Source organism: Ascaphus truei, chromosome 5, assembly GCF_040206685.1.
Source record: "Ascaphus truei isolate aAscTru1 chromosome 5, aAscTru1.hap1, whole genome shotgun sequence".
Classification (NCBI taxonomy): Eukaryota; Metazoa; Chordata; class Amphibia; order Anura; family Ascaphidae; genus Ascaphus; species Ascaphus truei.
In genome coordinates this window covers 127,716,384-127,741,883 of record NC_134487.1, presented here as the reverse complement: position 1 = coordinate 127,741,883, position 25,500 = coordinate 127,716,384, and the positions used below count along the sequence as shown (strand labels likewise).

At 45.8% G+C, this 25,500-nt stretch overlaps 1 protein-coding gene across 2 annotated transcripts in view; it reads right to left on the bottom strand.

Annotated features, from left to right (window-relative positions):
* LOC142495340 (EF-hand calcium-binding domain-containing protein 6-like) overlaps nucleotides 1-25,500 on the bottom strand; it is a 150,747-nt gene that overhangs the window by 66,827 nt on the left and 58,420 nt on the right. For both annotated transcript variants that reach the window (XM_075600678.1, XM_075600679.1), the window contains exons 2-5: nucleotides 20,217-20,308; nucleotides 19,152-19,249; nucleotides 15,398-15,472; nucleotides 13,154-13,220 (exon numbers count right to left, since the gene is read on the bottom strand). In XM_075600678.1, coding sequence (XP_075456793.1) covers nucleotides 13,154-13,220; nucleotides 15,398-15,472; nucleotides 19,152-19,249; nucleotides 20,217-20,308 — 332 coding nt within the window. The remainder of the gene's footprint in view (nucleotides 1-13,153; nucleotides 13,221-15,397; nucleotides 15,473-19,151; nucleotides 19,250-20,216; nucleotides 20,309-25,500) is intronic.

The following is a 25,500-nucleotide window of genomic DNA, read 5'->3' as shown; positions in this document are numbered from 1 at the left end:
TCACTGAACAGCTCTCCTGCTCCCACATGGGACACATGCAGGTCCCTCTGTTCAGACGGCTCTGGACACATCCTCACGTCCTCAGCTCCATACTGCTCTAATATGTCATGGCTGCCCCCAGCACTTAAAGCTCACTCCCCCTCATAGTCCCTCCTCCTTCACCAGCCTCCTTACTGGCTTAGCATAGTCATATGTCCATGGAGAGGAACATGTTCTGGTGTTGCTGGTCAGACACAGGGGTTACATAAGCTTATATAATGGTACCACTGTGTACCTTGCTGTAAAAGGGCGAACATTAATATTATGTTCTGCCTTGTCTTTGACGGACAACCAAGAGAAAGTTGAGAAGAAATTGCAATATGTTCATCTTGCATAATTCCAAAAAGAAACAAAGGACACTTCTTTTCTTCAAAATAGCACTATAATAATACTTTAAAATGCTAGCAATCTCAAAAACATTTATTTTCCAGAATATATAGCAAAAAAATTGGGGCACTATTGCAAGGAAATTCATAATTACGTCATTAGGAGTTTCCATATGATAGTCATAGTGCCCCAATTAGCACTATCAGAGTTTACTGAAGAAGCCATATAGTTGCTAAAAACCAAAAGATGCCATCATCACATGCTGTGTTTCCATACTGTGCTGCCTGACATAGTGGCACTTTGTGTATTGTTCTTAGAATTTTAGTTGTTTTACTTTCTTTTTTTTGTTCCCATTGTTTTCCTTTTTTCTGTGTGAATAAGTGGAACCTATTCTTTAAATTACGGATGGGCGATTCGGAAGTCCTGGAATCTAAACGGGGTTGTCAGGTTCCCCAAATTAACAGCTCAGATCTATTAGACCCGAATCCAAGGCGGAAATTAACCAAAATCAATTTCTGGCTTTGATTTAGGTCTCACTCCCTCCACACCTTACTATCTGATTCCCACTTGTGGCTTGGAGGAGGGGAGATCAGAGGTCAGTGTTGGTCAAGGAGGGGATTCTTTAACAAGGGTCCCTCAGACAATCTCTTTTTCATAGGTTTGTTTTCAGCTGGGCTTTGATAATGTAAAGGGAAGGTGCTTGACGAATATTGCGTGTGAGAGGATTCCATACTGTAAGTAGCAAGCGATTAGTGAAAAAGGTTTAAGGTGTAAGATAGCTGTAGAAGTAAAAGGTGCAAAGACATACTTGGGTAAAGTATAAGTGAGTAAGGATGTAACAAATGGTCAGATTTAAAATGGTTTGTAAGGGAGAGAGGTGTGAGGCAAGGAGGCCCCTTTCATGTCACCCACTTTCCCTCATGTCACCCACTCTTGTCCCATGTCACAGACTCCCCCACCTAATCAACCACTCCCCTTATGTCACCCACTCTCTCCTCAAGGTATTCCATTCAGCTTCCTTGTCTTCCTCTTTCCCCCGGTGATACTCCCATTGCCGCCGACAGGGGGGGGGGAGAGCGCGAGGACAACTGCGGTGGCTGTGGGGGGGGGGGAGGGGGTCGGCTGGCCAGAGATCAGGCCTGTAAGAGGACATGTGCAGAGGTATGCAATTGAGACTGTTTTAAGGTGAAATTAAATAAGGCTTTTATTGCACCTGTTTCTTTAACACAAGAAAATCATCCAAACGTATGCAAATAAGGGGTCAAACAAAGCTTCTGTTCCACTTGGGAGTATTTCTAGTTAAACCTATGCAGTCAACAACTCCCTTTAGATTAGCATGTCTCCCAGCCCCAAACATATATCTTGATATGTGCAGATATACAAAAAGTAAAGTCTTATCTGTTTCTTGTAGGGGAAGGCTTATTTGTTCTCCAGGTTTTAGAAGTCCTTTCCCCTGTGTCTTAGAGGCACATTTCCTAAATAGGGATAAATCCCCTGTTACAGGGCCTAACATCCGTGTCTGGCCTTCAGGCCTTTGTTGGCTGCCAGGCCCCAGCTCTCTCCAGCTGCAGCCTGGCCTTCCCTGGAATCCCCACCCCTGCACGCAGGTCGGTGCTGGAAGTTGGGCTTGCCCAGATTTCGGGTCCAACTTATGCCAGGGGGATCAGCGCATCACCAGAGTGCCCCCCTGAACCCAAGGTAGTGTCTGTATCTGTGTTGGAAATGTGGGGCAGGGGGTTAGTGAGTCTATATTGGGGGAGGGGGGATATTGTGTGTGTTTGTGTGTGTCTGTATTGGGGGAGGGGGTTTATTGTATGCATATATGTACTGTGGGAGGGTGGCTATTGTGTGTGTTTGTATTGGGTGGGGGGGGGGTTATTGTGTGTGCGTGAGCCTGTCCGTATTAGGGAGTGGTGTTATTCTGTGTGCGTGTGTCTATAGTGGGGTGATGAGGTTATTGTATGTGCGTCTGTATTGAGGGAGGGGGGTTGTGTGTGGGGATGGGGTTATTAAATTTGGGGAGAGGGGAGAAATACATGGGGAAAGAGGCAGTGTGAGAAGGTGGTGTGTGAGAATGTGGGTGTAAGAAAAATGGAGGGGTACCCCAGTGGAATCTCTAGTCCAGGGCCCTGGGAAGGCTGTCAGCAGCCTTGCCCACTCCCCTCCATGATACCCACTCCACATGTCACCCACTCTCCTCCCTGTACCCCAGTCCCACCTTATGTCACTCACTCTCTTTGCTCCCCATGTCACCCACACACTACTCCCTCACATCATACTGTACATTCACTCAAACATACAGTACATATACTGTACAGGCATACCCCGCTTTAAGGACACTCACTTTAAGTACACTCGCGAGTAAGTACATATCACCCAATAGTCAAATGGCAGCTCACGCATGCGCCTGTCAGCACGTCCTGAACAGCAAAGTTGAACTCCCTACTTGCACCGAAGCTGTGCACAAGCGGGGAGACTATAGAGCCTGTTACAAATGCGTTATTTACATCAGTTCTGCACGTATATGATGATTGCAGTACAGTACATGCCTCGATAAGTGGGAAAAAAGGGAGTGTTTCACTTTAAGTACATTTTCGCTTTACATACATGCTCCGGTCCCATTGCGTACGTTAATGCGGGGTATGCCTCTATACAGTAAATACATGGTATATACATAAATATAATATAAAAAGGAACTATGATTTGCTACGAAATGCAGGAGGTTTTATGTACTATGCATTGGTTTGAGTGAATTTTTTTTAGGGAGAAAATAGAAAAATAATATATTTTTAAGTTAATTACAGGGGAGTATCCTTCATAAATAGAGAGAACAGAAAGTTGGCCAGCATGACTGGAACCCCAAAATCACAGTGATTTGTTATTTTTATAGTCCATAACAAACTGTTTATAATTCATTCCTACTTGAAAACTACAACTTACAGCAAACTTCTGTGTAATTACACAATACAATATGGGATCGTAATTGTAAAACAAAGGTGACTTATATGGAAGAGCGTTTTAGACCGTGTTGTAACACAGTATCTTATACACCATCCATAACACTTCCTTTCATTTCATTAACCAAACAGAGAATAGACACAGAAAACAATGATGGTCTGGTGCATTCCTGAGTGAGTTTCCATAGATTTCTGTTCCCCACCATGGAATTACACGTTTGAGGTTACAACAGTATGAGTTATCTGTTCCAGTCAAAATGTTAACAGGCGTTTTTTTTAATTACAATAGATGGCATACTTTTTACTGGCACTGATTAACTTTGTCTTGTTATGCTTCTGCTCATTTAAATTGCAGGCCCGTGTTTATCAAAAAGGTCAATTGTTATTATTTCTTTCGGGCGTAAACTCTGAAGAAGTTAGATTTGGCTCCAGCACCTAACATTTTTACTTAACCACATTCTAACATACTAAAGACTTAACTCATTCTCTGGGGGGTTTTTTGTCTTGTTTTTGTCCGTGACTACAGCCTTTTCTACTTGGGTTGAAACACTGCATAGTAGAGGTCATGAGTGGGCACTAACGGTAAGTATAAAATGCAGGATGTATGGGTGAACTGAAAAGGTCCAAAATAATAAATAACAGCGATTCAGCCACCAACGATACTCAGAAGTTCTGTATTGAATTAAAATCTTGATTACTTTTTAATACAAATCCTTAATAATTGAGTGTTGCCTGAACCTCTGTTATGGCTTGTTGTTAAAAACAGCATTCCTGGCTGACCTGACCAGTACAGAGGATAGTATTTCAGTCCGATGCAGTAGCTGGCTTTGGGTGATAGTTTAACATTTAGTGTAATATTGAACATGGTTTGTAGATCTTTCTTGTTAACAGAATAATAAGTCGTGGGTTCACAACATCCCCTGTAAACTGCTGACTTCAGGTTGGTTAGATGGGCTTTCTCTCAGGTCCTCCTCAGTTTTATGGTAGTGATGTCTTATCTCCTAGAACTGCTTGGTCACAGCCTGACCCAGATTGCCTTTTATATACACTCTAGAATTTGATTTCGTCTCTGGTTTTCTGACCGATGCTCTTAGCTACCCTTTAGGAGTTAACTGTGCATGGACACTTTGCAACCGGTGAAGGATTTTAAAATATATTTCCATTAAACTACCTACATGCTGAGGGCCTTAAGTTGTCAAAAATTCTTCTCTTGTTTCTTTTATAAGAACCTTTTAATTTCATAAGTGCTGAGGCAGCATGTAAAATACAAACAAAACCAATCTATACCGGAAGTTGGGGGTTTGTCTATGGTTGAATATTTAGGACAGCGGTGCGCAATCTGTGGGGCGCGACCCCCAGGGGGGGCGCGAGACTGCCGACGGGGGGCGCGGGGTTTACAGAGGCCCCGCGCGCTTCCCGAAGGCACTTAAATTAAGTGCCGGGGGAGCTGCAGGGCCTCTGTAAACCATACTTACCCGTGGCTCCGGCGGCTTCCTCCCGGCGTCGCCATGGCAACGCGGCGGCAAAATGACGCTGCGAGGTCATGTGACGTCACGTTGCTATGGCAACGTGACGTCATTACGCCGGTGCGAGGGTAAGTTGGGGTTGGGGGGGGCGCGGGAGTGAGGGGACAGCCGGCAGGGGGGCGCAGGGAAAAAAGTTTGCGCCCCCCTGATTTAGGAGACTACTGTACCTCCAAGTTTCTATTCTATCCAACACTGAAAACATAGAAACCTAAAAATTGATGATGGATAAGAATCTTGTGCCCTACCTTTTCTGCCAAGCCCCCTTTTTTCCGCCTTAACCCTAGGACCCCTCAAATTATTTCATTTATTTTATATTTATGTAGCCCCTTACCTCCATCCTAAGTAAGATCTGGTTTGCTACTAGTATATTTCCTGCAATGTGGTGCATACCTGTGAGGTAAAAGGAGGGCTGAGTGCTCCGCGTTGGTGTGGGGAGAACAGGATAGAGTTTACAGGGTTCCAAATTCGTGGTTGCAGCGCCTCCAGTCAGCGAGGATCCTCTGTGATAGTAGGATGGTCCAGACTGACACCTTTCTTTAGCCCAAGACAGTGAATCCCACTTGCATATGGTTCCATGGTATTTATTGCATTGTTTAAGTTCTTACGGCAGGTACATCCCTTTCTTGCTTCCTCTAGAACAGGCCTGCACAACTCGTAACGTGAGAAGGGCCGAACTGCTCCAAGGAAAAAAAAATTGGGCTGCACGGGTAAAATCATCATCATCATCATCATCATCATCATCATCATCATATATATCCCCCAGCACCCCTCATCCTCATATCTCCCCCAGCACCCTTCATCATCATCCTCATATCTCCCCCAGAACCCCTCACTATCAACCTTTGCGATACTCCTTATCTATCTCTTGTACCCCCATCTCTCCCCCTCACCCACACACATAATACTCCCCCTCCACATCAAACACACAATACCCCCTGCACACCACAAACATCCCACCCCCCCTGCACCTCACATCCCTCTCCCTCCTGCACCTCACATCATTCCCCCCCCTGCACCTCCCATCACTCTCCCCCCTGCACCTCACATAACTCTCCCCCCTGCACCTCACATCACTCTCACCCCCTGCACCTCACATCAACTCCCCCTGCACCTCACATCAACTCCCCCAGCACCTCACATTAACCCCCCAGCACCTCACATAAAGCCCCCAGCACCTCACATTAACCCCCCAGCACCTCACATCAATCCCCCCTGCACCTCACATCAAGCCCCCCAGCACCTCACATTAACCCCCCCAGCACCTCACATCAAGCCCCCAGCACCTCACATCAAGCCCCCAGCACCTCACATTAACCCCCCAGCACCTCACATTAACCCCCCAGCACCTCACATCAACCCCCCCTGCACCACACATCAAGCCCCCCAGCATCTCACATTAACCCCCCAGCACCTAACATTAACCCCCCAGCACCTCACATCAATCCCCCTGCACCACACATCAAGCCCCACTGCACCACACATACAGCCCCCCAGCACCTCACATTAACCCCCCAGAACCTCACATTAACCCCCCAGAACCTTACATCAAGCCCCCAGCACCTCACATTAACCCCCCAGCACCTCACATCAATCCCCCTGCACCACACATCAAGCCCCCCTGCATCACACATCAAGCCCCCAGCACCTCACATTAAGCCCCCAGTACCTCACATTAAGCCCCCAGCACCTCATATTAAGCCCCCAGCACCTCACATTAAGCCCCCAGCACCTCACATCAAGCCCACAGCACCTCACATTAACCCCCCAGCACCTCACATCAACCCCCTCTGAACCACACATCAAGCCCCCAGCACCTCACATCAAGGAGGCAGCGGCAGAGCAGGCAGGAGTGCACGCATGCTCTAGCAAGCAGCAGGCAGGAAGTGCCTCAATGCTAGAGCGCGCTGATACCCTGCGAGGGGGAGAGCGGGCTTGTGGGGGATGGTGACAGCGGGCTCGCGGGGGATGGTGACAGCGGGCTCGCGGGGGGGCGTGGGAGAGTGGACTCGGGAGGGGGAGAGCAGAAAGCCGCTGCGGGCCGCACAGTGAGTGCAGGCGGGCCGCATGCGGCCCGCGGGCTGCGTGTTGTGCAGGCCTGCTCTAGATGGTCACTTTAAGGCTTGAGGCCCATCTAAGTTGGTGAGTGCTTTTTTCGTGTTAAGTGTTGTCCACCAATCCCCTGCAGTCTCTCTCCATCTAAGTTTCCTCCTGCATGGTGCTTCTCCTGCATCCCCTTATGGGACCAGGGAAGTTGTTGCTCACTCCACAGGGGGAGGAAAGAGACACACCCACATTTAGGAGAGAGACAGATTGGGTTTGTAACCCTGACCTATAACATGGCAGGTCTGATACTGACAGGTGTCACATCTGCACATATAACCCAAACAGTACCTCCCCCAGACTGACACTCTCTGGCTGTTGCTAGGCCCGCCCTTGGATACACTTATGCATCAAATGCTGCAATAACAACTAGGCCCACAGAGGAATTAACCCTTCCAGTTCCTGACCCTAGCAGGACATATAATGTTAGGGTCCAGAGGAAAAGGTAGCAGCCGGAGGATAGGCTACATTTAGGACAGCCTTGTACCTATGCCAAGCATTTTGGAATTCCCTTATTGTATTAACCTCTATCAACTCTATTCCAAGCCATAGGATGCCACCACCCTTTCCATGAAGTACCTTCTCACATTTGCCAAGCCTAATATCCTCCAGCTTCAGAGAATTACCTCTTGTTCTAGCACTTTTCCTCTGAAATATGCTTCCCTCCTGTACCATGCTGAAACCCTTAATGTATTTGAACGTTTTCTTCGTATTCCCCCTCTCCCTTGTTTCTACCAAGCTGTTCATGTTGAGGTCCTTTAGTCTGTTCCTAGTAAGGTTTATGACGCAGACCATGCATTATTTTAGTAGCTCTCCTTTGCACAAATTCTAATGTATTTATGTCCTTCCGGTCAATGATAATCATTCAGGAGCGCGATCTGTACCGCAAGTGTTAACACAAGGTTTACCGCAACGCTATTTGTCTGGTATAAATCTCGCATTGCAACTTACATTAAGTTAATGCAGTATCACGCTTTTCAGGTCTATTAATGCAGTTCTGGTTAGCGTAACAGGTGCTACATCTGTATGGGGCCCTTATTTACTAACTGGTGTTATTCTATAAAACACCTTCTAGTGCCAGGGTGGGCAACCCTGTTGCCATTTGCCACTTGTGGCGAATTGGCAGTGAAACTGTGGCGAATAGAGCCTCCTCCCCCACCCACCCCTTTCCTGCTTCTTACTGCACCGGCAGCCATAGGGACAGGAGAAGAAGCAGCAGCACGGAGAGGAAGCTCTCTCTCCTATCTCCCCCCCCCCCCTGCTTCTTACTGCACTGCCCTGACCCTCCCCTCTCGCGCTGCCCTGATCCTCCCCTCTCGCGCTGCCCTGACCCTCCCCTCTCGCGCTGCCCTGACCCTCCCCTCTCACGCTGCCCTGACCCTCCCCTCTCGCGCTGCCCTGACCCTCCCCTCTGGCGCTGCCCTGACCCTCCCCTCTCGCGCTGCCCTCATCATGCCCTCCCATGCTGCCCTGACCCCCCTTCCTCCCCCACAGCTGCACCAAGCCTGCCCACACCGGCACCCACAATGCCCTCACTGCTGCTGCAGAGTTACCCCCTCCCGCCGTCACATTTCCCCTGCCCTACACCCCGCATGTTATGCACCCTCCTATGTGCCCTACGCGTAGGATGGGGGGGGGGGGGTGCTTGATGATGAGGGGGACTGCTGAAAGGGACTGGGGGAGATCTAGAGTGCTGGGGGGAGATGATGATGGGGGTTAAATGAGATGGTGGTGAGGTGATGATGATGAGGAGGGTAGTGGTGGTGGCGTTAGAGGAGGATGAAGAGGGGGTGAGAGGAGGAGGGGGGTGAGAGGATGAGGGGGGTTGCGGTGGGAGAATTTATAAACTTGTTCAAACAGTGTGTGTTGTTTAAAATTTTCGAACGCACAACATAATACCTCAATTTTTACATGGTGTGGCTATTTTCACTTCTAATTCGCCACACCTGTGGCTACATTGAAAAATAGGTTGCCCACACCTGTTCTAGTGAATGGGCCATAAGGTGTATTTTAGCGCTGGAAGTTGTTAGGGAATACCATTGCTTTGTAAACATGGGCCATGGTCTATAGAACTGCACACAGGTAGGGTTTTACCAAGGATCTATAAAGGGGCATGAATGGGGCTTTATCTTCCTGCTGCTAAAACCTCTCCTTATACAACCCAGCACACTGCTGGCTTTCCCCATTGCTTTCCAGTTTTATGAAATAATGACTCCTGTCCTAGGTTCCTTTCCTCTGCAGTTGGTAATATTCTATTGCTATTAACCCTGTATTCTGCCTTTGGATTATTTCTGACCCAAAGTGCATGATTTTGCCATTTGTTGCATTGCTATCAGACTTTTAGAGCACTTTAATACGTCTTCTCCCCTCACACAAAACAAATCTTAAAGGAGGCTCTATGTTGCCTGGGCTGTGTTTCTGCATGTCCAATGGAGATACTGTATTGTAAACCTTTTTCACTCAGGGTTAGTACATGTTCATACCGTAGGGCCAGGGTGGGTTAACCCTGTCGCCATTCGCTACTTGTGGCGAATTGGCAGTGAAACTGTGGCGAACAGGGCCGCCGGGACTCCCTGTGGGGGGGGGGGGGAGGGACGGGGGGATTTCTAACTTTCCTAACAAGCTGCAGGGGGAGATGATATGCGGCGCTGGAGATGGTGTGCGGCGCCGGAGATTGTGTGCGGCACCGGGCTGAAAGTATTAGCCGGTAACATAATTACTTGAGTGAGAGTCTGCAGGGGAGGTGCGCCATCTAGCAGCCTGACCCGGAACTTCCTGTCTGCTGCTATCTCACGGCTCCTCTCCCTGTGCTGCTCCTGCTCTGATTCAAAAGATTCTACTATCAGACAAGGTAGGTATGGATGGGAAGACTGGGAAAGATGTGAGGGGGTCAGGGAGAGATGTGAGGGGGGCTGGTGAGATGTGAAGGGGCTGGGTGAGATGTAAGGGGGGCTGAGTGAGATGTAAGGGGGGCTGGGTGAGATGTGAGGGGGTCAGGGAGAGATGTGAAGGGGTCAGGGTGAGATGTGAGGGGCTGGGTGAGATGTGTGGGGGGCTGGGTGAGATGTTAGGGGGCCTGGGTGAGATGTGAGGGGGGCTGGTGAGATGTGAAGGGGGCTGGGTGAGATGTTAGGGGGGCTGGGTGAGATGTGAGGGGGCTGGGTGAGATGTGAGGGGGGCTGGGTGAGATGTGAGGGGGGCTGGGTGAGATGTGAGGGTGGCTGGGTGAGATGTGAGGGGGGCTGGGAGAGATGTGAGGGGGGCTGGGTGAGATGTGAGGGGGCTGGGAGAGATGTGAGGGGGTTGGGGAGATGTGAGGGGGGCTGGGGGAGATGTGAGGGGGGGCTGGGAGAGATGTGAGGGGGGGCTGGGGGAGATGTGAGGGGGGGCTGGGTGAGATGTGAGGGGGCTGGGAGAGATGTGAGGAGGGCTAGGAGAGATGTGAGGGGGCTGGGAGAGATGTGAGGAGGGCTAGGAGAGATGTGAGGGCGCTGGGAGTGATGTGTGAGGGGGGCTGGGAGAGATGTGAGGGGGCTGGGTGAGATGTGGGGGGGCTGGGTGAGATGTGAGGGGGGCTGGGAGAGATGTGAGGGGGGCTGAGTGAGATGTGAGGGGGTTGGGGAGACGTGAGGGGGCTGGGTGAGATGTGAGGGGGCTGGGGGAGATGTGAGGGGGGCTGAGTGAGATGTGAGGGGGCTGGGTGACATATGAGGGGGGCTGTGTGAGATGTGAGGGGGACTGGGTGAGATGTGAGGGGGGCTGAGTGAGATGTGAGGGGGTCAGGGAGAGATGTGAAGGGGTCAGGGAGAGATGTGAGGGGGGCTGGGTGAGATGTGAGGGGGGCTGGGTGAGATGTGAGGGGGGCTGGGAGAGATATGAGGGGGGCTGGGAGAGATGTGAGGGGGGCTGGGTGAGATGTGAGGGGGCTGGGTGACATATGAGGGGGGCTGGGTGAGATGTGAGGGGGGCTGGGTGAGATGTGAGGGGGCTGGGTGACATATGAGGGGGGCTGGGTGAGATGTGAGGGGGGCTGGGAGAGATATGAGGGGGGCTGGGTGAGATGTGAGGGGGGCTGGGTGAGATGGGAGGGGGCTGGGTGACATATGAGGGGGGCTGGGTGAGATGTGAGGGGGTCAGGGAGAGATGTGAAGGGGTCAGGGAGAGATGTGAGGGGGCTCTGGTCTCTTCCCCCCTCCCCCCCCCCACATGCTGTTCTGTTCAACTGAATAAAAACATTTAAAAAACACATAAATATAATACATAAACACAAAACATCTCCCCCGTCTCCCTTCCCCCCCCCCCTGGTGGGAGATAATCTGTTACTAAAAAATTTGAATCACACCACTGGGGGGGAGAGGGGGTGCTTGATGATGGGGGAGATCAAGGGTTCTGAGGGAGATCAAGGGTGCTGATCATGGGTGCTGGGGGAGATGATGAGGGAGGGTTAAATGAGATGGTGATCAGGGGGGGTTAAATGAGATGGTGATGAGGGGGGGTTAAATGAGATGGTGATGATGAGGGGGTGAGGAGATGATGATGAGGAGGGTGTTGGCGTAAGAGGGGGGTGAGAGGATGAGGGAGGTTGCGGTCTGAGGGACGTTCTATAGTGGGTGCGCTTGCTGTGCCGTGCGCGCGCGTGGCAGTTATAGTTGGCTGAGGTTAGTCAGCCTTTCTATAATGGTGCCGCGCACGGCAGGGAGCGTGGAACCGGCCGACAGGGGGGGAAGATGAGGAAAATAAAGATTTTACGCCACTACCAACACTGAAATGTGTGTGTGTGTGTGTGTCTGTGTGTCTGTGTGTGTCTGTGTGTGTGTATGTATGTACAATGTTAATAAATAATTTATTCAAGCATTTCTTTATTTATTTAAAACGTATTTATAACACACACACACAGTACATCACTCGCTCACAGCATACACACAAAAAGCATGTGTCACGTGCGCGCGTTCGCACGGGCGCACACAATATAGAAAGGCCCTGAGAATTTATAAACTTGTTCAGTGTGTGTTTAAAATTTTCGCATGCGCAACATAATACCTCAATTTTTACATGGTGTGGCTATTTTCACTTCTAATTCGCCACACCTGTGGCTACATCGAAAAATAGGGCATTTCATATTACTAGGGCATCATATTACTACTCTGACAATGATTTGCCAAATCTGTACATCCATGATTAAAATTTGACAACCATGGATGGACACGTTTATTATTGTAACGTGTCAATAATCTCAAAAGATGTCATTTCATTTTAGAACCTGAGAAATAAACCTTCATACATTTATAGTATATGAGGGTGATTCACAAACCTCCAATAATGAGTATCAGAGACCAATCTGCGTCAACTGACATTTCAAGTCAGTGGCAGTGAGTGATAACAGAGTTCCCAATACCCTTTATTTGAGCAATGGAGCTTTGTGAGAACCTAGTGCAGAAAAACACCCAGCAAAATTGTGTTAACTGAAGTCACAGAAGCCCCTCTTCTAAAGAGCGACCAGAGGTTTCTACAATAAATCTCACAATAATATTTGTGACTTCAGTGGATGCTATAGTCTGTTAAATATAAACCTCTGTGCGGCAGTGGTTCTTATTTAGGCTAAAAATGTGTTCAAACCCAAAGAAAAGAAAAAATGTTTTTATAGTTAAAATGATCCAGTTTTAAATAAGGAAATGCATCAGGAAAATGTTTTCATTTTCTGCCCAGCCAGTACTCCAACCTCATTCCTAAACATGTCGTGCCAGTGCCGTCTTAACGTATGGTCACGCTGGGCAGATGCCCCACGAGCATAGGGGCCCCCATGCTAATCTATGCACAGACCAGAATTTAACACTAATTTTCCGATCACCCGCCTCATCATTCAAATCTCCCGCTAACTCGGTAGAAGGAGAAAAATTACGGCTTGTAGCATTGAGTTGGCAGGGCCCAGTGCACTGCTTTGCCCGGGGGCCTATAATGCTGTTAGGACGTGTCGTGCTACTGTATATCTATGAATCTTCACTAAAGCAAAAAGAGGGGGGGGGGGGAAGCTTCACAACTCATGTGTATTCCCAAAAAATAGCTGTAGGGAGTTGCAAGGAGATGCACAAGAAAAGAAAATATGATTATGTATCTATTCATAGACAGTCATTAAAATGCTTCCTTTGACCTGTTCATGATTTTGGAAAGTAGATCCTATTTCCACACTTCCAATATTTCTCTTACCTTATTGTTTTGGAAACAATTCTTGAAGCCATTGAAAGAAATGCTGGAATGTCCAGATAAATGTAATCTGAAACAAACGCAAAAGGCATAACAATAAAGGGTATAGAAACAGCATCAAACACACTAAAATAATGGGAAATGTAATAGGAAAGCTGCACATTGTACTGTATCGATCACATATCAATGTAAAAATGGTGTACTTCTGTTATTTCAGGGGGGTTTAAGTGGCAGTCACAACTATAATTGAAGTGATGTTAGTGATGTAGTTAGCTGGTTAAATGTAGGTAATTGGCACTTAAACATGAGAGAAGTAGAAGTATTTATATTCATTGTAGTATTTTCCATATTTATTCATCTATATATGAGGACATGGCTCCTAAGCAGTCCTAGGCCAAAAGACAACTTCCAGCACAGCTTAGGAAATTAGAGTAAAGTAGAGTAGAGTAAGCAATATTTCATTGTTTTAATTTTAGCACAACCAGGTGCAGATGTTGCTGTATTTAGTATTGTAGAACATTTGTTTTAAACTTCTAGCCATATGATGAAAGCTCATATATTAAAAACAGTAGGAGCAGAAGGCAAACTTGCATAATAATAACCATATCCTGTAAATAGGGCACACATAATAGGTAAAACAAATACTGAAACACACATCATTTGAAACTGTTTGTATTATATCTGATAATTGCTTTTTTTTAAACTTTAATTCACGTTGTTTCGTTGTATTAAATGTGTCATGTCTGAACCAGTTGTTCCTGTAAGTTAACCTAGAAGGTAACATTTTGTTTCCTATTAAAAGCAGTTGTCGAAATGTGATGGTACCATGGGTTTTGTGTACCACAACCTTTCCATTTAAAATTCTAAACTAGTATGTATATTTATTTTTAAGAAAAGTGGTTTAGAGTTAATATAGCTGAAAAAAAGAAGTAGCTTAACCCCTTATTCAAAGTGATTAGTCTCTTCATTTACCACTACTTTTTAAAGCCATTTTGACATACGCTGAAAAAAATCGATCATGTCACACAACCTGTTTTATAAAAGGTTCATTCTAAATAATTCATAGCACATTTTTCAACATGCAATTTCAGCACCGCTGACTTTCCATTTTGCGACATAACCCAAGTTGGACTTTCTGTTTTACAGAAATTCTAAATAAATAATTTTAAAATGCTATCAAATTCATGACGGTGGACAGAATGACAATTAATATCACCTTTTTGATAAATAATTAATGGTGTTCAGATCTATTTACTCTCTAGTAAGTATTTTTTTTTTTAAATCTGGGACAAAGCAGACAGCACTAAGCCTTCTCAATGTCCTTTCCTATCAGGTAACAGCAGTGCTGTCATGTCATGTCTATACATTGAAACTGGGAGCTTGTTGTCTTCATCTAGTGGAGTCTGGAATAGATTTAAGCTGCTCTGGCAGAAAGAGTTCTGAAGGAAATAATTACAAATACATCCAAAGGTGAAAATATATATATATATTTTTATAGAATAATTTCATTTCAAAATTACGTTTCTTTTCATATTTTTACAATAAATGATGTGTTCACACAAAGCATTTTTGAGGAGATGTTAAAACAATAGCTAAAATGCCGATAGAATATTACCAATATTATATGCTTGCAAACAGGAGTAGGGACACTTGTGTAAAATAGAATCTGAGTGCAGCTCCTTTTCTTCCCAGCTGTTAGCACTAAGCAATCCCTATTTTGGAGTATTGACCAGGTGATCCGCACTTGGGGGTGGGGGGGGGGACTCACTAACTGCTGATGGGAGGTATAACCCAGTTTGGGGTAACCCAACATCAATGCTTAGTCATTCCCGGCGAATATGTCTTACTGATCACAGTATAAATACCAGTATATAGATATCTAGTCTGCTGACTGCAAAATAAAAGCAAAATTAGAGCAAAAAACAGCACCTGATTTTTCAAAGAAAATGAATACCGTTGAAAGTCATTTGATTTTTTTTCTTTTATAAGTCTGTTTTAATTTTTGTTTTCACATATTTACCCCAGTTTTGCATCTGGGAAGCGCTGATTATTATTATTATTATTATTATTATGATTTTCAACTGATGTTTTCTCTCCTTCAGTCCAAGCAGAGGCCTCAATGCCATACAGTTAAATGACAATGTTATTTTAAAGGCATTATTCCTCCGAAATATTTGACAAATACTGATCATTTGAACATTGGCAGACATGCTTGAAATTAATCTGAACAGTTGCTACATATATTACCTGCTTAATAGGGTGCTGATCTGCTGGGTAGTTAAAAAGCCACATATGTTCCAAAGGATCCGTGTCAGCGCTTCTCTATGAAAAACAAAATGCAATGTCTTATACTGTATGTAAAACGCCCTGGTCCTGGTCCTCATAGAAAACGTTTACACTAGATTATAATGGACCTCACTGTTGTATGGTTTCACAATCTTTGGATACAGATTAATAATAGGTGTAACAACCAGAGGTCTAATTAATATATCCCAGCCCTTTTTTCTATCTTACTAATGTTACTTGTGAAAAAACATTCTTCGTGTTTGACATTCCAGAGTTGTACATCCACATACACACAGGCTCCTTAACATCGAGTTTCTGTCTGCTAATTATTGTAAAGCAAGTGAAGTGAATGTGTAGTGACACATGAGGCGATTTTGTGGACTGGATTTAAGCAGCTTACAGTATGTAAAGTTTGAAGCTGTTTCATTGTAGAAATGACGGTAGTTAGGGCACAGTGGTAAGCAGACTCCCTGGTTTCATATCCTACAGTATATTATATGTAACGGTGTTTGCCCGGGCCAATCTCATATTGCCCCCCCCCCCTATGTGGACACTGACCAGGCATAATAGTGTGGTGCATCTCCTGGCTTACAGGACTCCTGAGTCTTCCGCTTGATGGTATTATGGGGAATGGCATCAGGACTGGCTTATGAGGTAATGCTGAGTTATACTCCCTCATGGTACATCGCCTCCATCTCTTCCAGACCCCCAGCGTAGTAGGGAGGAGTCTCTGAAAGAGAACCTCTATGTGCACCTTCTTCCCAACTGACTCCACACACAGGACAGAAGCGATCTCTTTCTTTGGCATCCTTTATTGTCATCACACATGGGCAGCCGCCCATCATAGTGGCTGGTCTTCTAGCCACTCATCTCAGGTTGCCAACCCAAAGGAAGTCCCTGACCGTACACTCCCAGGCAAAGAGCCCTGAAAGCAGGTCTAGCTCTTCCCTTACTCCCTGATAGAGTAAGAGGAATAGTCTTCCACACCACTCCCTAGAGGGAGGGCCACAAACACTGCCAGAGCCCTGACAGGTTGCTGGACAGACTCACCTCACTCAGGTGGTGAGGCACACTGACTAAATTGAGGAAGTGCTGCATATTATATAGCTTCAGTAGGCACCACCCCTGTGTCACTGTAAGTGGACACAGAGCCTGATGTCACTTCCTTCACTGAATAATACACAGCACAGGAGGTGAGGGCAAACCCCATGATTACTCCTGGCAAACCTGCCCTTAACAGGGATTATTGCACAGGAGGAGAAAGACATGTAACCCCAAAACTACACAGATAATTACGTCATTAAACTAGACTCTGAACTCAAGACAGATTGATAACTTAGCTGTTATAAGTAAACTGCCTGAAACATAAGACTTCCTATCTGACGCCTGCTCTCACTATGCGGTTTCAGCTTCTAAGAGACCTTTCAGCAAATAAAAATATCACTTGGGAGCATATTCACATCTCAAACAGGTCTGCAACCCTGCTTTTCCCATTATCTCTTAGCATACAGTGTTTCCACTAGGCCAGGGATTCTGGGTAATGACATGTAAATGATGTCACAGTGCTCAGAGACTGTTTGAAATACAGTCCATCTAACTACAAAGTGAACGAATGACATTGATGTTAAATGTGTGACATATAGTGAACTGGTGGTGTTACTGTACAAATCACACAACTACAGGTGCATACATTATACAAATAGCACAACTACAGGTATACACTACCGACACGCTTTATTGCGCATCGGCCAGATCCGCAAGCCGGGAGATTTCCCGGCTTGCTAGTGGCCGCCCCTCGGCGTGCCGCGCGTCATAGACGCGCGGTCACGCGTCTTCGGGAGCCTGCGCCCCCTGCACGCGCGTCCAGGGCTCCCCGAGGGAGCCCTGGTGTCCCGCGATGTGGGGGACGGCGGCAGGGGGTTCCGGGGGACCCGGCGGACCCGGCAGCGGTAGGGAGAGCGCCCCGATCGGAGGGCGCTCTTCCGCTGCTTCGGCGCGCGCCTGTCACCCTCGGGCGCGCGCCAGGCTACTGCTGCGGCCAAGAACGGGCAAATGCTCGAATAAACTTGGCCGCAGCAGTAGTACGTACATTGCTATACAAATTCATATTTGTAATAAATAACAATTGTTAATGTGAATAGCGTTAAGAAGTTTTTGTACTAACTCGACATACTCTTTATTTATTACATGTCCTAAAAGAATTCATGTTTAATTAATTTAACATGAAACAATAATTTTACAGAAGATATTACATGATTGACTGCTGTGGAATACAAAGATTAACCCTCGCAAACCCCCTGGTGAATATTGCAATTATTTGAAGTATACACTGGAAAATTATATTTAATAACGTTTGTTCTTGTCCATCGTATATAAACAAACATCACCAAGATCTGACACACTAAACTTTTCTTTGCCTGTATTTGAGGGACATGCAAGTTTTACAACAGAAACTGCTTAAACCTTTTGTGCAGTTAATATATTTACTCAGATGAGGTCATTTGTCAGTAGTAAGGAAAGGGGGAGAGATAATGACCTGCAGATGAGGGTTGCCATTTCTCTGCATTTATAAACATTAGTAAATCTAGTCATTTGAAATATGATAAAGCAGCCAAATTGAAAATTCTAACACTATTGCTTGAGAGATGAGATTTCCCTTCATACAATAATATATTTGTAATGGTGGGAAATGTATTTTGATACATAGACACAACCCATAGGGTCATCTGAGTGTTTGCAAATATTTATCCATTTCCGTGATACGTTTTCCCTAGAAATGAAAAGTAGTAACAATCCTTTTTGAAACAAATGCAATTCCTATGTTATAACTCGGACACACAGGACTTTCATAAGTTAAATATAATATGAATTTGAATGAACGCTCGCATGAAGACCATACCCAAGTAAACTATGAGCCTTGATATCTCAGGTGTCATAGGATTTGTATGGTAATGGAAATTGGTGCAGGGGCAAGACATTTGTGTCGAATTTGTGTTTATTTTAAGATTATTTCTTATTTTAAGTAGATGGGATGAAGATTGTGGCCTTTACTCAACTTTAAATTCGGTTTCTTTTTATTTTCTTTACATTGTCTATATCATGTACCACAATACAAAAACAATTAAACTTGCATTGGCATCACCAACAATATCATAATAAGTAATTTCATAGAAGTGAAGGGGGATCAGATTTGGCTTCAAATTGTAGGGAAGACAATCACAAGTAAGCATGGTTGGCGTGATGGCGGTGCCATTGGTGCCACTGCACCATGCCACGCAGTTACAGAGGCCCCGGACAATCCGCCACAATAACTAAACTAATTGCTTGGGGAGAGTGCAGGACCTCTGTAGCTCTCTTAACTTTTCCTTCGCGATGTCTTCCTGCAGTGTCCCTCATCATGGTGCCTCAATGTGAAATGGCGCTGTGTTGCCATGACAACAGGGCATCATGACATTGTGATGTCATGTTGTTATGACAAGATGACACCCTGTGGCGCCACATTTCACTGACAACGTGACACCGCATGACATCATAACATCCTGTGATGTCCCATTGTCATGGCAACGTGACACCATTTGAGATTGCAGCTCCATGATGAGGGACACTGCAAAAAGACATCGCAAAGGAGAAGGTTAGAGGTCCCACACCAGTTCTCTGCACCGAGCCCCAGAATATTACCAGTTGGCTCTGCAAGTAAGTAGAACTTCTGCCTTACCTGGAAATTGTTCCTTGTCCTTTAGGATCATTATTACGAAACATCTGCTGAACATAGGTATGTGAATGGTTTAGTTTTTCCGTAATCGTGGCAATTAACTATAGAGAAAAAAGGAAAGTACCATTTTTTTGCATGTAGTCTGGCCGTTGGACAACAGGTCTACTTGATGGCGTGCTATATTCTATTTTCAGGTTATATACAGGGGAACTGGAAGAGTGAAAATCAATCGTGTTATTTGAAGTCTGCGTGAATACTGTAACCTGAGGAGGTGGCTTCAGCTGAGACTTCAAGAACATCTTGGTAAAGTGTCTTGCAAACAGGAGTTGAAAAAATATTTCAAAAAGAGGGAATACAATGTTTTCAGAGAGTGGGTTGTAGAGGAACAAACGGAAGGTACAGACATACACAAACAAAGGAGGATAGGCAAAACATTGCTCCAGGGATTCATAAACATCTTAGCTATATACATACAGTAATTACGAGATTGTCCTGTAGTGTTCTATTTTGTAAATATATTGTTAGAAAAACTGGCTCTCTAGATTCTCTAAAAACTGCTATATAGAGTATATTGCTACTGTATATTGCCTATATTCTAGATGCTGTAAAGCAGTATTTCCCTTGCTTTTGGAAAATTGCTTCATAGCATATTGAATAGGGGCCTATACATGTCTAGGTAGCTATATGAACTGTTGGCTAAATTATGGCCCATACAATTAGTTTATTTTGTTTATTATCTTGTTTTCACAAAAATAAATGGCTTGTTCAGAACAAGAGGTAAATCTCTGAAGCTGAAGGGTGGCAGGTTAAGGATAAATGTGAGGAATTCATTATTCACATGTTATGTTGGTGGATTCATAGAATAACCTCCGAACAGAGGTGGTAAGGACTAATACTAGAAAGGAAATAAAAAACATGCTTGGAATAGACATAAGGCTATCCTAAATATGAAAGAAAGCCAACAATTAAATAGGGTCTGATGTTTACAGGAGATAGGAAAATGGACAGACCAGATGGGCCAATTGGTTCTTATTTGCTGTCAAATTCTATATTTGTCATTTTTCTGACCTCATTAACACTGCAGTTTTGTACGGGTGACATATCCACAGAGAGATGTCCACCTGCAGTCTGTGCTCTAACAGTTTCTTTATTCTTGTGCTCTGTAAAAAAAGAAATATATCCACAAAATTTTAAGGTTATCATGGGGTCTTAACGTTATTTAAGTTATACCTAAACGTGGTGAACACACCTAAACACCTAACTCCTGAAATAGGGTTTTTGCAGTGTCATGATGGGTGTAAAGCCACAGTTACAAATAATGTAAATATCACAGCATCATTTCCTGGCATTATTTCCGTATTGTCTCCTCTCTCCACTTCTGCAAAAGCCCTATTTCAGGGTCTAGATAGAAGTAACGCCAAGACTGTCATAACGTCACATTATTGGAAGATAATGCAACAATAATGTGATTCCCAACCAGGGTTCCGCGGAACGATCTCAGGGGTTCTGCCTAGCCGGCTGCACTTGCTGTGCGGCCTGCGACAGCTTTCCTGGCTCCCCGTGGCTATCCCCCTCACCCCAGAGGCCGGCACAGGACTGCGGGAGCGCTCTAGCATTGCAGTACTTCCAGTGCCTGCTGCTAGCTAGAGTGTGCAGTACTGCCTGCTCTAGCCCGCCGCCACATCCTGCCCCCTGCCGCCTCTCGCCGCCACCTCCCGCCGTCGCCTCCTGCCTGCCTCCTTCCCGCCACCTGAAGTAGGCATATTGAGGATGATGAGGTGTGCTAGGGGAGATATGAGGATGATCAGGATGGGTGCTGGGGGAGATATGAGGATGATGATAATGATGAGGGGTGCTGGGGGAGATGTGAGGATGATGATGATGATGATGAGGGGTGCTGGGGGAGATGAGGATGATGATGGGTGCTGGGGGAGATATGAAGATGATTTTACCCGTGTGGCCCGATTTATTTATTTTTAATATGTATTGGGGTGGTGGGGGTCTTTTTAAAATGTATTGGGGTGGTGTGGGTCTTTTTAAAATGTATTGGCGGGGATTTCTGATTATCTATTGGCACAGGTATTTTTAAAATGTATTGGCGGCGGCTTTTTTTATTATGTATTGGCGGGGGCCTTTTTAATATGTATTAGCGTGGGCGGGGGATTTTTATTATGTATTTCGGAGTGGGGTTATATGCATTTAGGAGGGTGTTTTTTTGGTATGTATTTTGTGAGGGGATTGAGTGATAGTGGGATAATTGACGGAAGGTAGGGGCGAGTGAGAGGAGAGGGGGGAGTGAGTGAGGAAAAGAGGGAGTAAGAGTGAGACACAGGGGAGACACAGGGGAGAAATACATGTGATGTGGGAGGGGGGGGGGAGAGTGGGAGGGAGGGGAGAGAAATAGATGGTTAGAGGGTGGGAAATAGAGGGGACTCGTGAGGTGTGAAATGAACCTAATATGTTTCAGCCAGATTTTTCGAAATACTCCAAGGGTTCCTTCAAACAAAAAAGGTTGGGAATCACTGTGTTAAGCCTATACAAATGAGATGTTGTTTTGACATTGTGTTTTCATATACAGTAATAAGCTTTTTCTGATACTATGTTAACACAGAAAACTTAACGTCTGTTCCTGTCACATTATGAGTCTTAATTAAAGCAGAATTACTACTGGCCCACATTTCTTTCTTTTTTTTCTTATTTCCTTTTACATGTAAAGCATGTGGGAATGCATAATTCTATATTCTCCTTATAAATCTGTCAAAATCCTGATTGTGTGCCTAACATAATGGCTGCCTTTGAGTTTCAATCAATCCTTCAGTCAGTGTAACTCAGCAGCTACAATGTATCCTTATTCTATTAAAGTAACATATCTATTGTCAGTGGTCGACAAATCACCAAAAAATCTACTCGCCGAACAAAAAAATCTACTCGCCACCTAGTACCACACGTGTGCTGCTTGTGCCAATAGGAGCTCGCCACAATGTTAAATCCACTCGCCCGGGGCATGCAAATGTATAGGTTTGTCGAACACTGTTTTGCTACAGTTTACAGCTCAAACTGCTGGGAATCTTTACAACAAATTATCCCAAACAGGAAAGTGTTGCAAAGATCTTGGTGAGGTGTGCTAAAACCTGGTATAGAAATCAAAGGATACTTTAAAACGAATTAAAAATGGCATCACGAGTTGAATAAAAACAAAGAAAAGTCACTATTATTTAATACTACAGAACTGATTTATTTAAATAAAAACATATACGATTGCACATGTTTTGCTGCTTTAAATGGAGCTTTGTAGAAATAGTATTAAGTAGTTGTGTAAACACTATGGCCCCTACTCAATATGCTGTAAAGGTATGCTCCTGCTGGAGAAGATTTTAGTCCCATTCATCTTCCATAGCACTGGGAATATGACTTCATAGTTGTAAGGGTTCCGGTCCAGGGTTTTTCCTGGAAGATGCCCTTATGTGGCTGTTGCAACCATCTTGGTTTGTGGCAAACTTTTTCCTAGATTCTGTAATTGGCTGCACCTGTTCCAGGGCTTTAAATAGCAGCCAGCTACTCCCAGACCCTGCCAGAGCATGGTATTGGTTTGCCTGTGGATTCACTATTGCCGAACCCTGCCTGTGACCCTGACCTTGCATCTCTGCTGCCTGCCTTGACCTCCGACTACGACTACTCTCACAGGGCTCTTTCCCTTGGCTCTGGTTGGTGATCATATACCGCTACCTTATCTCTGCGGGTCTACATTGTTATAATAGTTTTCTGAGCAGGGGCCATTGACAAGTGATATGAGCAATTCTACATTGAAAGGGAAAGTTGCAAGCAAACTCCGTTGTTTTGGGCTTTTCTAAATCAAATTTTTTTTAATGTTGTCAACGTGTTTCTCCCTGACACTATTTGTAATATGTGTAGCAAACATTTGGTGCCAAATTACAGTGTGGATACTGTATCTAAATATTGTAAACAGTAGGTACTTTGTACCACCACTGCCTCTGGTGGAGTGACTACAACTAGTACCTTCAAAACTACCACTCTCTAGTCACTGAATTGCAATCACCCTGCGGAGCAGGGCCGCAAACAGGGGGAGGGAGGGTCTGCCGGGGTTGGCGTCCCGGGCACGGTGAGTCAGGGGGCCCGGCCGCCCGGGCATGCGCAGAGGTCTTGGTGCGCATGCACAGGGAAAGCAGGGTGTCCAGCTTACTGCTTGTGGGCCCACTCCCAATGTGGGATGGAGGGGAAGTGCCGTGGAGAGCCTGCGCCCGCCAACCCAGCTCAACTCGCACCCGCCAATCCAGCTCCCCTCGCTCCAGCCTCCTGCCTCGGGAAGCAACCTCAGGGACCAGGGCTGGAGGGGGGAAATGCTCCCATGGGAATTAGCTCGCCAGTTCCCCCCCTCAGCCTACCTCCTGTGCCCCAGGCTACCTCCTGCGCCCAGAGCCTACCTCCCACCCCGGGCAGCAGCCGGGGGGATATGGGGCAGGCGGGGGAAGCATCCGACGATTAGGAAAGCCGGAAGCAGCACCCACCCGGTCAAGGTCAGTCCCCCACCCACCCAGGCAGTCAACCAACCCACCCACCCAGGCAGTCCCTAAGTCGCTCATGCACCCAGGCAGTCACTGTCACCGACTCACCCAGACAGTCAGTCAGTCATCCACCCAGGCAGTCACTCAGTTACATACTCACTAAGGCAGTCACTCATTCACTCACCCACCCACCCAAGCATTCACCCACCCACCAAGGAAGTCACTCCCCCCCCAGGCAGTCACCCATCAAGGCAGTCAACCACCCATCCAGGCAGTCAGTAACCCACCCAGTCAGTCACCCACCCAAGCAGTCAGTCACCCCCCCAGGCAGTCAGTCACCCCCCCAGGCAGTCAGTCACCCACCCAGGCAGTCACCCACCCACCCAGGCAATCATCCACCCATACTTAAATCCCCCAGGCCCATACTTAAACCCCCAAGGCCCATACTTAACCCCCTCCCCTCCTGGCCCATACTTAACCCCCTCCCCCCTCAGGTCAATACTGAATCCCCTCCCCCCCACCCGGGCCCATACTGAACCCCCCCCCAGGCCTTTTTTCACATTGGATGTAGCATTGGGTATCCTTGTCTTTTGTTGAAAATATAAAAATAAATAGATTGCATTGTAATGTTTTTTTCCGTATTATAATAATAAGAAAACAGTTAAGTAAAAGTTGCGCGCAGTTTTTTTTTTAAATGTGGTAGGTGCGCTATGGGTTGTGGGGGGGGGCTTTCATTTGTCCCCATGATTTCTGTTGGCGGCCCTGCTGCGGAGAGTAGCATTGCCATTAACTAAACAATTACAAATGTGGCATTATAAATATTTACATTTTTACTGCATCCCTTTACGCTACCAGAGCTGTGTATATCTCAGAATGAGTGCAACACACGTTGCTTCTTTTTGTTACCTTATATGGTACAGTATATAAATGTGTGGTTTGAGGTAATCCTCACGGTTCTGAAGGACAATACCTCTGCCCTTATCGGCCTGGCGTATTATTAAATCACCATTTTCATTGGACCCATTTTGCTCCAAACTATACAGGACTTTTTATGGGGAAATGGGAAATTGACTATTTGGAAACTCAATGAATTCAGTCAATGGGCCTTATGCAGAGAGCATCGTTATTTCGAAATTCGCCATTTTTTGTACAATTTCGCGCAGAAACCGGCAGAAAATGGCGAGTTCCGAAAAACGCGCCATTTTGTTTTTTCAATTGCTAAAACTCGCCTCGCGGCTGGCGAGATCCTCCATCTCGCCATTTTTAAAACTCTCCGAATGCAGAGAGGTGCGAATGGCATAAAGCGGCTGTTCGCGCCAAAAAATGCCGCGATTCTCGCATTTTTGCCGCGCCAGGAAAAGATGGCAAGATGGCGCTCGCCGCCTATAGTAAAGGGGAAAAAAAGGCGCAAATTTGTTTTTACACGTTTCTGAAGCGCGCATCTCGCCAATTTAAACTCGCCACACGCATCCATGTTAAACATAGCAGAATTCGCACTTTTCTGCATATGGAGAATAAAACTCTCCAAAAAAGCTACTTTTTATGAAATTCGCCAATTTTAAAATTCTATGCTCTCTGCATAAGGCCCAATATCTGAAATATTATCAATGATATATTGATGATATCCTGATAATGTGGGCTGGGACACAGGAGGATCTTAGTAGATTCATCTTAACAATAACGACAGAAATCTTGTGTTCAGTGGTGAAAATCACAGCAGTGAGATACATTTCCTGCAACTAAATCTGAGTATTGAGAACACCAACATTATTACAAAGTCCTTTTTTAAAAAGGTTGATGTAAATATATTTGGATAATGTGAGTACTCA